Below are 13,828 nucleotides of genomic sequence, written 5' to 3'. Positions count from 1 at the left end.
GGGGGGGCAGGTGTGAAGCTGGGGAGGCAGGTGTGAAGGGGCAGATGTGAAGATGGGGAGGCAGGTGTGAAGGGGGCAGGTGTGAAGATGGGGGGCAGGTGTGAAGAGCAGGGGCAGGTGTGAAGGGGGGGCAGGTGTGGACACGTGGAAACCAGGCTCAGCCCTGGTTAGCTGTAGTGAGAGATGGGGGCTTCCCTTTCACTTCACAGAGTAAAGAGAAGGCTCTGAGGTATCAACAACTTGTACTATTGGGAAAAGGAAGACAAAGAATCTGTGTTTCCTGAACATCGAGAGGAGGTCTCTCTGGCTGCTGGGGGCTATCTGGTCTCCTCCAGCTCCAAGAGGTCATCCACGTACTCCACAACCTCTCCCTGTAAGAGACAATAAGACACCCTGTTAAGCAGGTACCTGACCTTCAAAGTGCTGGTGAGCAGAGACTGTTTCCAAGAGGCAACTGCCAGCCACCCCTAGGCTGGAGCAGCCTTTCTTCCCTCGAGCCCAAAGGATCTGACTTCTCCCTGGGAGGGACCTGGCTTCCACACCATGTGAACTTGGAGTCAAGTGCTCCAAGACCCCCAGATAGCCTGTGTGAACTGAGCAGTCCAGCCCCTTCTGAAAGGCCCTGTTTAGTGCCCTTCTTCTGTGCATCCCTCCCCCAGCCCTACTCCCCTCCCATTAGCAGTTACCCCACAGGAAGACTTTCTGTCTGTTCCCTTTCTGCCTTGATACCAGACCACGAGCTTTTCAAGGACCAGGACCTTCTTCTGCAGAAACTGGCACACACAGGTCTCAGTAAACCTGCTAGGGGATGGCTGACTGCGTGTAGGCGTGTTACTGCTGGTGCAACTGAAGCAATCAGGCCACTCAAACAAGAGATGCTTGGGTAGTACAGGAGCCCACCTGCTCCCTCCTTTTGCAATGAGCCTTAAGCCTCTACCTGAAACAGCCCAGCATACTTTCTGATTTCCTTCTCTGCGTTGATTCCACTCCCATGACACACCTGACCCACCAGCTGATGACACCCATTCCCTTTACTGCAGAGAATGAGTGAATCACCAAGAAGGCCAAGCCCCTTCCCCTGAGGTCAGTACAGGCAGCCCCACCGATGGTGACCACCCCCTGCTAAAGCCTGGCCCCCCTCACGGAGGCCTCCCTCCCAGGCCAAGAGCCAATTCGCTCCTTTTGATATTTTAACACAGACAGAGTCATAAGATCTCTCAGCATTTGAGAATAGTTAGAAAATCTATCAAGTACATGAGACACAAAAGGGATCTTATTATTTTTAACAAATGCTTCTACACATCATGCCTGCAATTAGGAACTCAAGTGATGGGAGTGGAAGACCGCTGCTTGAATAAACAACATTCTTCAGTTGCTTTCTGGACCCCGAAAAGGAAAACAGGGTATTGCAGAGGATTATATATATGTGGCCATGACATCTGTTCCCAGGGTTACTGTTTCCTGCTGTGGGGCTACTGTGAGGTAGGGATGATAGTATTGTTTGCTTTTAGCTCACTACTAAGTGACTCCGGCAATAGAGATGAAAGAAACACATCCTCCTATAAGGTCACTGGTGTCGCGCTCAGATCTATCGATATTTTCCAGGCACCCATCCGCCAGCTGCTGGGAGTGTCGTTGCTAATGGCTTATACCTATCCCTTCTCTGCATGACTGATCTTGGCCAAAATGAGCAGCCCTGCCAGGGAGCTTATACACCACCCCCTCCGGGCTGCCAACAACTAGTGAGGGACTGAGAAAGGGGATGACAAAAGGCAGAAGGAGCTCTGTGATACAATGCATGCCCTGGAGCTCCCCGCAGGATCAGGATAACCTGACTGCAGGTGAGACCACATGCGTGCGCAGCTCCTTCCCCTGCCCCTCACCTCCTTTCCTACCCAAGAGCATCTATTTCAGCCTGCTTTATAAACGTTCTGAAACTGTAACAGGGCCTCGTGTGCAAACTCTCAGGAGTTCTTACACATATTTCAAGCCCAGAAAGATATAAAGAAGAATACCACAAATATCAGGAGACTATATGGACACTTTGTTTCGAAGTAGCATTTTGTCCTTTGGAAATTTTTAAGGATTAACTAAGAACTTTATTGTGTTGGTTACAGTTTATTTCAAATTATTACTTGCCATAATTTGATATATAATTTTAAAAATAGCTCATTCTTTAGAAATTCTTTTATAATTCTAAAGCTTTGATTAATAACCTAACTACTCTGGGAACTTCAATGGAGTCCTGTTATCTTGACAGGTCCAAGTCTAAGAATCCTAGGAATTTTAAAGCCTGGAATAAGCCTGGTCTATTCACTAGATGATTACTAAGCAGCCGTGTGACTTTGGGTAAGTCACTCTACCTTTCTTGAGTTTGTTTCCTCATCTGTGACATGAGACAGCTTTACTGAATCTCATAAAGGGTCTCTTCTTGTTCTAATATTTATGATTTTTTTTTCTAAATGCATTGTTCTTGTATGTTAAAAGTCTTCAAAGGGTTCATAGCCAGGAATTCCACCTCTGGGAATTTATCCTAAGGAAATGATCAGAGAAGAGGTAAAAGATTTAGTAACTGCTGTGTTATTGATAAAAGCAAAAAGTGGGAAGCAACCGAAACGCGTATAAAAAGCGCTTTACTTAAAAAATCCACACCATGGAATATTAGTCATTAAAAAATTGTCTTTAGGGCTTCCCTGGTGGCACAGTGGTTGAGAGTCTGCCTGCCGATGCAGGGGACACGGGTTCGTGCCTCGGTCCGGGAAGATCCCACATGCCGCGGAGCGGCTGGGCCCGTGAGCCATGGCCACTGAGCCTACGTGTCCGGAGCCTGTGCTCCGCAACGGGAGAGGCCACGGCAGTGAGAGGCCCGTGTACCGCAAAAAAAAAAATTGTCTTTATAATGAACATTAACTAACAAGATTAACAAAAACCACAAAATCATCTCAACAGGTTCAGAAAAAACATTTGGCAAAATTCAACACCAAAACATTTGAAAACATTCCTCGTTTGTTAAACGATAAAAAACATTCAACTAACTAGGAATAGAAGAGGAACTTCCTCAACCTGATAAAGGGCCCTACCACAGCTAAGAATGTACTTAATGCTGAAACAGAAGGTTTTCCTTCTAAGATTAGGAACAAGACAAGGATTTCCACTCTCTCCATTTCTATTCAACATTGTACTAGAGGTTTTAGCCAGAAAAATAAACAAAAGACATCCAGACTGGAAAAGAAATAAAACCATGTCTATTCACAGATAACATGATCTTGTATACAGAGACTCCTTAGGAATCCATACACATCAAAAAAAGTTTAGAACTGATAAACAAGTTCAATAAGTTTGCGAGATTACAGTATCAACATACAAAAATCAGCTGTATTTCTACACACCAGCAACGCACAACTAGAAAATCAAAATAAGAAAAACAATTCCATTTCCAATAGCACCAAGAATAACAAAACTTGGGAAAATATTATTGAAGGAAATTAAAGAAGACCTAAATAAGTAGAAAGGTATCTCATATTCATGGATTGGAATATTTAATATTGTTGAGATGTCAGTCAATCTTCAGATTCAGCACAATTCCTATAAAAATCCCAGCTGCCTTTTGCAGAATTTGGCAAGTTGATCCCATATTTCATATGGAAAGGCAAGGGGCCCAGAATAGCCAAAACAGTCTAGAAGAAGAAGAAAGAAGTTGGAAGACTCACACTTCCCAATCTCAAAATGTAGTACAAAGCTACAGTATTCAAGACAATGCAGTACTGGCATAAGGATAGAAATCTAGATCAATGGAATAGAATTGAGAGTCCAGAGATAAACCTTCACATTTAAGGTCAATTGATTTCTTATAAGGGTACCCAGACAACTGAATAGGGAAAGAAAGTCTTTTCAACGAATGATGCTGGACAACAGTATTTCCACACACAAAAGAATGAAATTGGACCACTACCTTACATCATATGTTAAATTAACAAAAAAAAAGATTGTAGACCTAAATGTAAGTGTATAACACTATAAAAACCTTAGAAAAAACAGTAAATTTTAGTGATCTTGGATTAGACAATATTTTCTTTGATATGACAGCAAAAACACAAGCAACAAAAGAAAAAATAGATAAGTTGGATTTCATCAAATTTTAAAAGTTTTGAGCTTCAAGACACCATTAACAAAGTGAAAAGATAATGCACAGATTGGGGGAAAAATTTTTAGAATTCATATATCTGACAGGGGACTTATAACCATAATATATAAAGAATTCTTACAACTCAACAATGAAAAGACAAGCAACCCAATTTAAAAATGGGCAAAGGACTTGAATAGAATCAACATTTCTCCAAAGAAGATATACAAATGGCTAATAGCCATGTGAAAAGATGCTCAACACCATTAGTCAATAGGGAAATGCAAGTCAAAACCATAATTAGGTACCACTTCACACCCACTAGGATGGCTATAATAAAAGAGACAGACACACACACACACCCAAAGAAAGACAGACACTGTAAGTGTTGAGGAAGATGTAACAGATTAGAACTCTCATACATTGCTGGTGGGACTGTAAAATGATTCAGCCAGTTTGGAAAACAGTCTGGCAGCTCTTTAACAAGTTAAATATAGAGTAATAGGACCCAGAAATTCTACTCCTAAATATATACTCCTAGGTATAAGAGAATTGAAAATTTTTGCCCAAACAAAAATTTGTACCCAAACGTCCATAGTATCATTATTCAAAGTAGCCAAAAAGTGGAAACAACCCAAATGTCCATCAACCAAGGAATAAACAACAGGTGGTATATCCATACAATAGAATATTATTCAGCAATGAGAAGGACTTTTTACATGTAACGTGATGCACGTTACAACATGGCTAAACCTGGAAAACATTACGCTCAGTGAAAGAAACTAGTCACAAAGACCAAAAACCATGATTCCTTTCACATGAAACATCCAGAACAGGTAAATCCAGAGACAGAAAGTAGGTCAGTGGTTGCCAGGGGCTGGGGGAAAGGGTCGGGGTGGGCAGAGGGGAAGGAATGGAAAGTGACTACTAATAGGTTTGGGCTTTCGTTTGGTTTTGTTTTTGTTTTTTTGGCTGCACTGTGCAGCTCGCGGGATCTTAGTTCCCCGACCAGGGACGGAACCCCGGCCCTCGGCAGTGAGAGCGCGGAGTTCTAACCACCAGACTGCCGGGGAAGTCCCTGGGCTTTCATTTGGGTGATGAAAATGTTCTCAAATTTGAATGCATAACTTTATGAATATACTAAAAAACCCCACTGAATTGTATACTTTAGAAAGGAGAATTGTACAATATGTGAATAATATCTCAATCAAACTGTTCTAGAAAAACATAACCAGGGAAATTGCTCAAACTACAGTGTTACAATGGAAAAGCCATGATATATAATTACAGTCAAGTTTATAGTGAATATTTATTGGAAATATATAGAAAAAACTGGAGACATAAATACCAAAATATCAATAGTAGCTTGCCTCTAGATAATCAGGAACTCTACTGTCCCATTTTTCCTAAATACTTTTTTCTCAGGAATTCCCTGGCGGTCCAGTGGTTAAGACTCCATGCTTCCACTGCCTGGGACGTGGGTTCGATCCCTGGTCAGGGAACTAAGATCCCGCATGCCGTGCTGTGCAGCCAATAAATAAGTAAATAAATATATTTTTCTCCACTTTACAAACCATAGCGGTCAACCTTGTTTGTGTCTGGTCAGCATTCCTTCCTGGTCAGCATTCTTGTAGTCATATCACAGGCTCTGCTTCAAGAGAACCCAAGCCAAGACATATGGCACATGGGTCACTTCCTAGTCTGTAAAGCACTTCGATGTGCAAAGTGGTATTTCATTCTTCCAACCCTGTGAGGTCAATGTTATTAGCTCCATTTTACAGACGAAGTACTGAGGCTCAGGGGAGCTAAATGCATGCTAGTGGTCGATCCATCTCATGCAAATTCATGCACAGAAAACAGATTCCACAATGATGTCTTATTTACAGGTGCTTCACTGAAAACTGGGGCAGTGGAAAGAGCAGACATGGAGGCTCAGGGCTCCCGGGTCTGGCCTAGCAGCTCCCGGAACCTTCCTGTCCAAGCTCCTCAGCTGTAAAGTGAGGGGTCAGACGAGAACAAACCCACAGCTCTCTCCCAGCTCCGATGGCTGGCAAGTCCACAGCTGTCTTAGAAAGAGTTTGATGGTCTGTTCCAAACGCATCTCTCTAAACGCTACCCCTAACGATGGCTTTTCTGTGACTAGGCTGCCCCACCACAGAATGACGGCTCCATAACCGGCAGTCTCCGCCGTCAATAAAGAAGTCAGCTAAGTAAGACTTAATCAGGAATTTCAAGCAACCCCAGAGAAGGATAAAATGCCTAATTTACAGAAAACAAAACAAACAAACGGACAGAAAAATTGGGATGTGGGCTTCCCAGTGTCTTCAGAGTACTAAAATTCAGTGTGTTTTTATAATGTTAAAAAATGATGCCTGATGCCACACGGTGCAGGAAAAGGAAAAAAAAAAAGACGCTCGGACGGCTCCTGTGATGGGTTCCTGGAGGATGGCTCTGTACTCTGTCAGGAAACGTGGTGCTTCAGCCTGGGTTTCCTAGAAAACCCTTCTTGCCCAGGCCAGTGCTCTGACACATAAAAACGCCCACAGAAACTCTGTTTCCCAAGGCCCCTTCTGTTTCTCATTTCGGGGGCGACTCGGCCTTCCAATGATTTTTAACAAAGCTGTGAGTAATATTTTCTCTTAGCCAGACGTGTGCTAAACAGGAAAACTTACCTCATCATCATCCATTATGTTTTCCTTAGCAAAGTCATGCAGCTCTTTCTGGAGTGTCGTCACGTTGAAGAACTGAACGGCTTCCTGTTCAGACACAAACAGAGAACAGTTTATATGACCAACCTTTTAAGGGGAGAACTGGGCTGGTGGCAGGCGGGGGAAGGGTATGAGCTTTCTTTGGGGGGTGATGAAAATGTTTAAAATTAAATAGTGGTAACGGTCGCACAGCTCTGTGACTATAATAAGACCACTGAATTGTGCACTTGCAAAGCATGAATTTGACAGTATATGAATTATATCTCAATTTGAAAAAAAGAGTGGCCAATCCTGAGTGAATGAAAGAGAAAGTGTGTGTGTGTGTGTGTGTGTGTGTGTGTGTGTGTTGGCTGGACAGTGAAGTTGAAGGAAGATGTATGTATGGCAAACCAGGACAGCATGCACAAATCTCAATGAAAATACAAGTTAAGGGCAAATTAGAAAAGATCTTCTGAAAGTGATATATAATCCATAGGTTGCCCTGAACACATGCAAAGCTGAGTGCACCCATCAAGGGAATTAAATGATGATTCATCCATAAACAAGCCTGCCATGGAGCTGTTAAAAAAAAAAAAAAGTAGGTGGTATGGGTGCGACATGGGAAGTGTTCATGATGAAATTGTTAGAAAGACAAAGCAAGTTGCAAAACAGTAGGTAAGATCCCATTTTTGTAAAACTTAATAGTTACATGCTGCATATACAGTAAATGCATAGCTATAGGGCAGGATGAGAAAGAGAAAATATGGGATTAAGAAGCAGTCTCGGGCTTCCCTGGTGGCGCAGTGGTTGAGAGTCCGCCTGCCGATGCAGGGGACACGGGTTCGTGCCCTGGTCCGGGAAGATCCCACATGCCGCGGAGCGGCTGGGCCCGTGAACCATGGCCGCTGAGCCTGCACGTCCGGAGCCTGTGCTCCGCAGCGGAGAGGCCACAGCAGTGAGAGACCCGCGTACCGAAAAAAAAAAAAAAAGAAGCAGTCTCAATTCCTAAGTGAATCATTTCTGTAATGTTTAAAATTTGTAGAGTGCTTACTGATTTAGAAATGAGAACAAAGATGTAAAATGTTAAAAGATAAAAAAGCTATAAAAAAAACTGAGTTTCCCTTCATTTCTGAAATAACCCTTCTCTTAAGATGCAAAGGTGCTTCCTGAAAGTGGGATGAAGAGAACAGGAAACGCGATGCCTGGTGCACTGGCACGTACTGGTCTGGGCTGGAAATGCTCCTCCAAGAGCCCCCACTTGTCCCTGTGGTACTGATAATACACCAGGTTCTGCTGCATGACCTTATCGTCCTGGTCAAAGAGCAGGTAGCTGACTGCACAGGGGGCTGCGTTCTTCAAGTCGTTCACTGAAGGCAAAGGAAACAAAAACAGGAAATCAGCCAACCTCTCCTGACCCACCCTCCATTGAATAACACCTTCAAAAAGAGAAAGATCACCAACAAGCCCCTTCTCCACAGACCCTCCTTCGGAATACCTGCAAAGACAAAAGAAATCTTCCCAGGGTGAAAAGGTCACAGATAGGGTATCCATGGGAACGTGGAGGCCAGTTTGGAAAACAGAAGAAGTTCCTCTTTAGGCAGAGACCTATGCAGAAAAGCCTACTATATTCTCCTCAGGCCTTGGAGACCTGGGCTGGTGTCACAGCCCTGGAACCTAAGCAGGCTTGGGTCCCAAGGCTGGACTGTCCTGAAGCTGAGGGAGCTGGGGAGAATGTACCAGCAAATGAGCCCTCCTTGGACTTGCAGTGCCTGGTCTCCTCTGGATGGGACCCATAATCTCCAGATCCAGGCAGGCCCTTCAAATGCTAAACCAAGCCTAGTTCACCCAAAAAAGGGTCCACCCTCTGGGCTGGAAGAGTTTTGAAAAGTCACCTGGTCTCCACGTCTCCTGGTGGGGAGGTTCCCACCCCCATCCTCCTTCCTTAGAATCGCCCCACCCAGGGACGACAGCGCCCTCAGTGCAGCGGTTTTGCTGGGGCTACGATTCCTCCGTGGGGTGAAGGGTAAGGGGGAAGAAGGAACGAGACACAAGCTCTTGGGCCTTTCTTCTGGCACACTCCGCTCTCCTTGACAACCCAGGAACACGACTTTCCTAAGGCTCTGACTGCCCGAGTATCCAAGTTGGGCATGAAGAAATGCTGCCGCCTTGTGGCAGTTTCCCATAACAACAACTTTAAAACCGCTGTGTATGGGCACTTCCGAGTCACAAGGCCTGTGGGGTTGGAAATGACACCCGTCCTCAAGAAATGTCCTGGGGTGATTGAAAAAGATTTCAAAACAAGACCGACTTTCAAGAAACCAATGTCAAGAGATAAATTTCACTCACACTGTTTTTAAAAATAAAAAAGAAGCACTGGAAAAGATGCTCCACATCGCTGGGACTTCCCTGTTGGTCCAGTGGTTAAGAATCCACCTTCCAGGACTTCCCTGGTGGTGCAGTGGTTAAGAATCTGCCTGCCAATGCAGGGGACACGGGTTCGAGCCCTGGTCTGGGAAGATCTCACATGCTGCAGAGCAACTAAGCCCATGTGCCACAACTACCGAGCCTGCACTCTACAGCCCCCGAGCCACAACTGCTGAAGCCCGCGTGCCTAGAGCCCGTACTCTGCAACAAGAGAAGCCACTGCAATGAGAAGCCCGCACACCACAACGAAGAGTAGCCCCCGCTCGCCACAAGTAGAGAAAGCCCATGCGCAGCAACGAAGACCCAACGCAGACAAAAATTTTAAATAAATAAATAAATTTATTTTTAAAAAAAGAATCTGCCTTCCAATTAAGGGGACGCAGGTTCAATCCCCGGTCGGAGAACTAAGATCCCACATGCCGCGGGGCAACTAAGCCCCTGAGCCACAACTACAGAGCCCACACACTCTGGAGCCCACACTGCCACAACTAGGGAGAAGCCCACACACCGCAACAAAGAGCCCGCATGCTGCAACTAAGATCCAACACAGCCAAAAATAAAATAAATATTTTTTTAAAAGATGCTCCACATCATTATTATTAGAGAAATGCAAATCAGAACTACAACAAGGTATCACCTCGCACCATTCAGAATGGCTATCATCGAAACATCTACAAACAATAAATGTGGAGACGGCGTGGAGAAAAGGGAACCCTCCTATGCTGTTGGTGGGATTATAAATTGGGAACAGCCACTACAGTGAACGGTGTGGAGGTTCCTTAAAAAACTAAAAACAGAGCTAGCATATGATCCGGCCATCCCACTCCTGGGTGTATATCTGGAGAAAACCAGAATTCGAAAAGACCCAGGAACCCCAACGTTCACTGCACCACTATTTACAACAGCCAAGACATGGAAGCCACCACAATGTCCATCAACAGACAAACGGAAAAGGAAGATGTGGTGCATTTATACAATGGAATATTACTCAGCCATAAAAAAGAATGAAATGATGCCATTGGCAGCAACATGGATGGACCTAGAGATGATCATACCAAGTGAAGTGAGTCAGACTGAAAAAGACAAATATCATATGATATCACTTACAGTTGGAATCTAAAAATTGATACAAATGAACTAATTTATAAAACAGAAAGACACTCACAGACTTAGAAAACAAACTTATGATTCCCAAAGGGGAAATTAGGGGGGGTAGAGATGAATTAGAAAGTTGTGATGAACAGATACACCCTCATATATATAAAATAGATAATCAAGAAGGACCTACTGTGTAGCACGGGGAACTCTACTTAACACTCTGTAATAACCTATATGGGAAAAAGATCCAAAAAAGAATAGCTCTATATGTTTGTATAACTGAATCAAGCTGCTGTACACCTAAAACAAACACAACATTGTAAATCAACTATAGTCCATATAAAAGAAAAATTCAATTAAAAAAAAGTAGTACCTGCCGTATTTCCGTCAGGGCTTGGTAACTGGGGCTGGGGTCACATCCCTGAAGCCTAAGGAGGCTTGGGTCCCAAGGCTGCACTCTCGTGGGGCTGAGGGAGCTGGGGAGGATATGCCATCAAACGAGCCCCCCTTGGACCTGTAGTGCCGGGTCCCCTCTGGATGAGACTGCCATCTCCAGATCCAGGTGAGCCCTTCCAAAGCTAAGCCAAGCCTAGTGCACCCAAGAAAGGGTGGACCTCTGGTCTGGAGAAGCTCTGAAAAGTCACCTGGTCTCCACGTCTCCTGGTGGTGGGGTTCCCACCTCCATCCTCCTTCCTTAGAATCGCCCCACCCAGGGACGACAGCGCCCTCAGTGCAGCGGTGTTGCTGGGGCTGCGATTTCTCTGTGGGGTGAAGGGTAAGGGGGAAGAAGGAATGAGACACAAGCCCTTGGGCCTTTCTTCTGGCACATTACACCCTCCTTGACAACCCAGGAACATGATTTTCCTAAGGTTCCGGTTACCCAAGTATCCAAGTTAGGCATGAAGAAATGCTGCCGCCTTGTGGCCGTTTCCCATAACAACAACTTTAAAACCACTGCTGATGGGCACTTCCTAGTCACAAGGCCTGTGGGGTTGGAAATGACACCTGTCCTCAAGAAACGTCCTGGGGTAGGTGATTGAAAAAGAATTCAAAACAGGGCCAAGAGGATTCAAGAGGCCAATTTCAAGATGTAAATTTTACTCACACTATTTACCTGTAATCCAGAAAGCAAAGATTTCTTGGGGAGCAGCAAGAAAAGCTGAAAATTTTGGTGTTTTATCCATTATGTCTTTGCCACATTTTCTGATATTCTGGTTGGTTTTTAGAGTTAGTCAGGATTTCAGAGGATTGACCAGTGAGCTTCCAGGGCCTGGAAGTGTCCGGAACACCTCTAAACTCCAGTGTCCTCGCGTGTTCCCACTGAACCAAGCCTACTTAGTGGCTGGAAGATCCATGTTTCAATGTCCATTCACGGGGTAGTTTAGTGAAGTGTCAGCACAGCTTCTCATGAAAATGAAAGAAAAACACGGGCTATATTTTCTTCCAACAGAACATCTGTAAACTGAATCCAAGATCAGCAATGTGTTGATAAAAGTTGAAACTGGGTGATGGGCACCCTAGAGATCATTATACCAACCTCTCCAACATATGTTGTTGTTTTTATTAATTACCTTGGTTTTTCTTTTTTCTTTTTTTTTTTTTGGCTGTGTTGGATCTTCGCTGCTGCACACACGCTTTTTTCTACTTGTGGTCAACCGGGGGCTACTTTTCGTTGAGGTGCGCAGGCTCATCATTGCAGTGGCTTCTCTTGTTGCAGAGCACGGGCTCTAGGCACGTGGGCTTCAGTAGTTGTGGCACGCGGGTTCTGTAGTCGTGGCTCGTGGGCTCTAGAGCGCAGGCTCAGTAGTTGTGGTGCCCAGGCTTAGCTGCTCCGGGGATCTTCCCAGACCAGGGCTTGAACCCATGTCCCCTGCATTGGCAGGCAGATTCTTAACCACGACGCCACCAGGGAAGCCCCCAATATATGTTTTGAAATTTCCAGAAGTTAAATAAAACATGTACATAATTTTTTCATAATTCTCATTAAAAAAGGGTCCTTCCAAGTGTGGCTGAATATAAGCCAACAGTTAACACTGGGGTTGGGGGAGAGCAGGGAGGGGGATGGAGATGGGCTGTTGGCTTTTTTTTTGCGGTACGCGGGCCTCTCACCGCAGCGGCCTCTCCCGCTGCGGAGCACAGGCTCCGGACGCGCAGGCCCAGCGGCCACGGCCCACGGGCCCAGCCACTCCGCGGCACGCGGGATCCTCCCGGACCGGGGCACGTACCCGCGTCCCCTGCATCAGCAGGCGGACTCCCAACCACTGCGCCACCAGGGAAGCCCGGGTTGTTTGCTTTTGATGTTTCTCTGTACATCTCTGCGATGTTTGGTTCACTGCAATAAGCTTCTCTTATAAGCCTTTTTGAAAAAATGCACTTACATTAAATCAGCTATTTATATTAGAAAAGAGGGCTCTTCATAAGCAAAGACACTGCCTAGTGGAAAACTGTCCCCTCCACACCAGAATGTGGTCCATAAATATTTGCTGGCATCATGCTGTGAGCTCAGTGCTGCCTCATAGGAAAGCATGTTCACACATTATATAAAACTAGACTCTTGTCCTCTATGCTAAATAATCCTTTACCAGACAGCTCACGCTGGGGTGACAGTAGCAAATAAAATCTCATCCTTCCCTCCATGAAAGGGGACTTCTGGGAAGGACACCTGTTAAAAACACACCTCAACCTCCTCTGGATCTCAGAAATATCCCAACCAAGGGACATTTCAGTACATTTCATTGCATCCTTAGATGAGGTTCAGGCCGCTCTAAGATCAGGTTCACTGCTGAGAGAGGCCAGTTACCTTCCTCAGAAAAACATGGTATAAATGTCAGTATCCGAGACTTTCCAGGAACAAAGAAGCCATCTTGATTAACGGCAAAAGTTTAAATATTTTTAATTTAAAAACTAGAAAGAGAGAGAGAGGGAGAGAAGGAAAATATTTTTCTTTTCTTTTTTTCCCTTTTTTAACCTTCAGCAGGCAAGGCTTTCAGTGTGTCCTGGAGAAGAGATGAGATGGGATTAAAAGGTAGGCAGGTTAGGTGGCTGCTGAGGCAGAGGGAACCCAACGAAGAACAGGATGGACACAGCGGGGAAGGGGGGCTGTGGAAGACAAGGTCACCTGGCACTCCTCCAGGACATCCCTGAGTCCCCAAGACCAGCCGCCCCTGAGTTTGAAGGGCAGCCTTGGGGAAGCTAGCCAGACACCTGCCAGCAGACCCAGACATTTCATCAGGAGGGTAGAGTTGTCACTGCTGCAAATGACCCTAGTGACTTCCCGTGCTTGTCACCGAACTGCCAAGGTACACGCTGCTCACGCGAGTGGCACCCAGCAATCTTGGCTACAGAGAGAGGGGGGAAAGCCAGGAAATTCAGGCTCTGAAGTCTGAACTCCAAGTTCCTTTCTTTCTCCCATGTGTCCCCTTTGTCCACTTGGAAGGTTCTGATTGATAAGCTCCAATTTCAGGCCAAGGCAGGACCAACTGCAATGACCTTCTAA

General features: G+C 45.2%; 1 protein-coding gene across 4 annotated transcripts in view; it reads right to left on the bottom strand.

Moving 5' to 3' along the window:
* Window positions 1-13,828, bottom strand: part of CRTAP (cartilage associated protein) — a 32,636-nt gene that overhangs the window by 224 nt on the left and 18,584 nt on the right. Inside the window, exons 5-7 of one of the 4 annotated variants that reach the window (XM_027088193.1) lie at window positions 8,032-8,177; window positions 6,796-6,879; window positions 1-371 (exon numbers count right to left, since the gene is read on the bottom strand). The exon at window positions 1-371 is cut by the window's left edge and continues 224 nt beyond it. In XM_027088193.1, the coding sequence (XP_026943994.1) occupies window positions 318-371; window positions 6,796-6,879; window positions 8,032-8,177 (284 nt within the window). In that variant the 3' untranslated portion in view covers window positions 1-317. Of the gene's footprint in view, window positions 372-2,128; window positions 2,534-3,230; window positions 3,678-6,795; window positions 6,880-8,031; window positions 8,178-13,334; window positions 13,671-13,828 lie in introns of those variants that run through there. The other 3 variants (XM_027088192.1, XM_027088191.1, XM_027088194.1) reach the window with 3 other exon arrangements.

The sequence above is a fragment of the Aethalodelphis obliquidens genome, unplaced genomic scaffold (genome assembly GCF_003676395.1).
Source record: "Aethalodelphis obliquidens isolate GAN/ISIS:26980383/991018 unplaced genomic scaffold, ASM367639v1 scaffold62, whole genome shotgun sequence".
NCBI classification, from domain to species: Eukaryota; Metazoa; Chordata; class Mammalia; order Artiodactyla; family Delphinidae; genus Aethalodelphis; species Aethalodelphis obliquidens.
The sequence above is the reverse complement of the archived record's forward strand: the minus strand, read 5'-3'. Positions and strand labels throughout refer to the sequence as shown.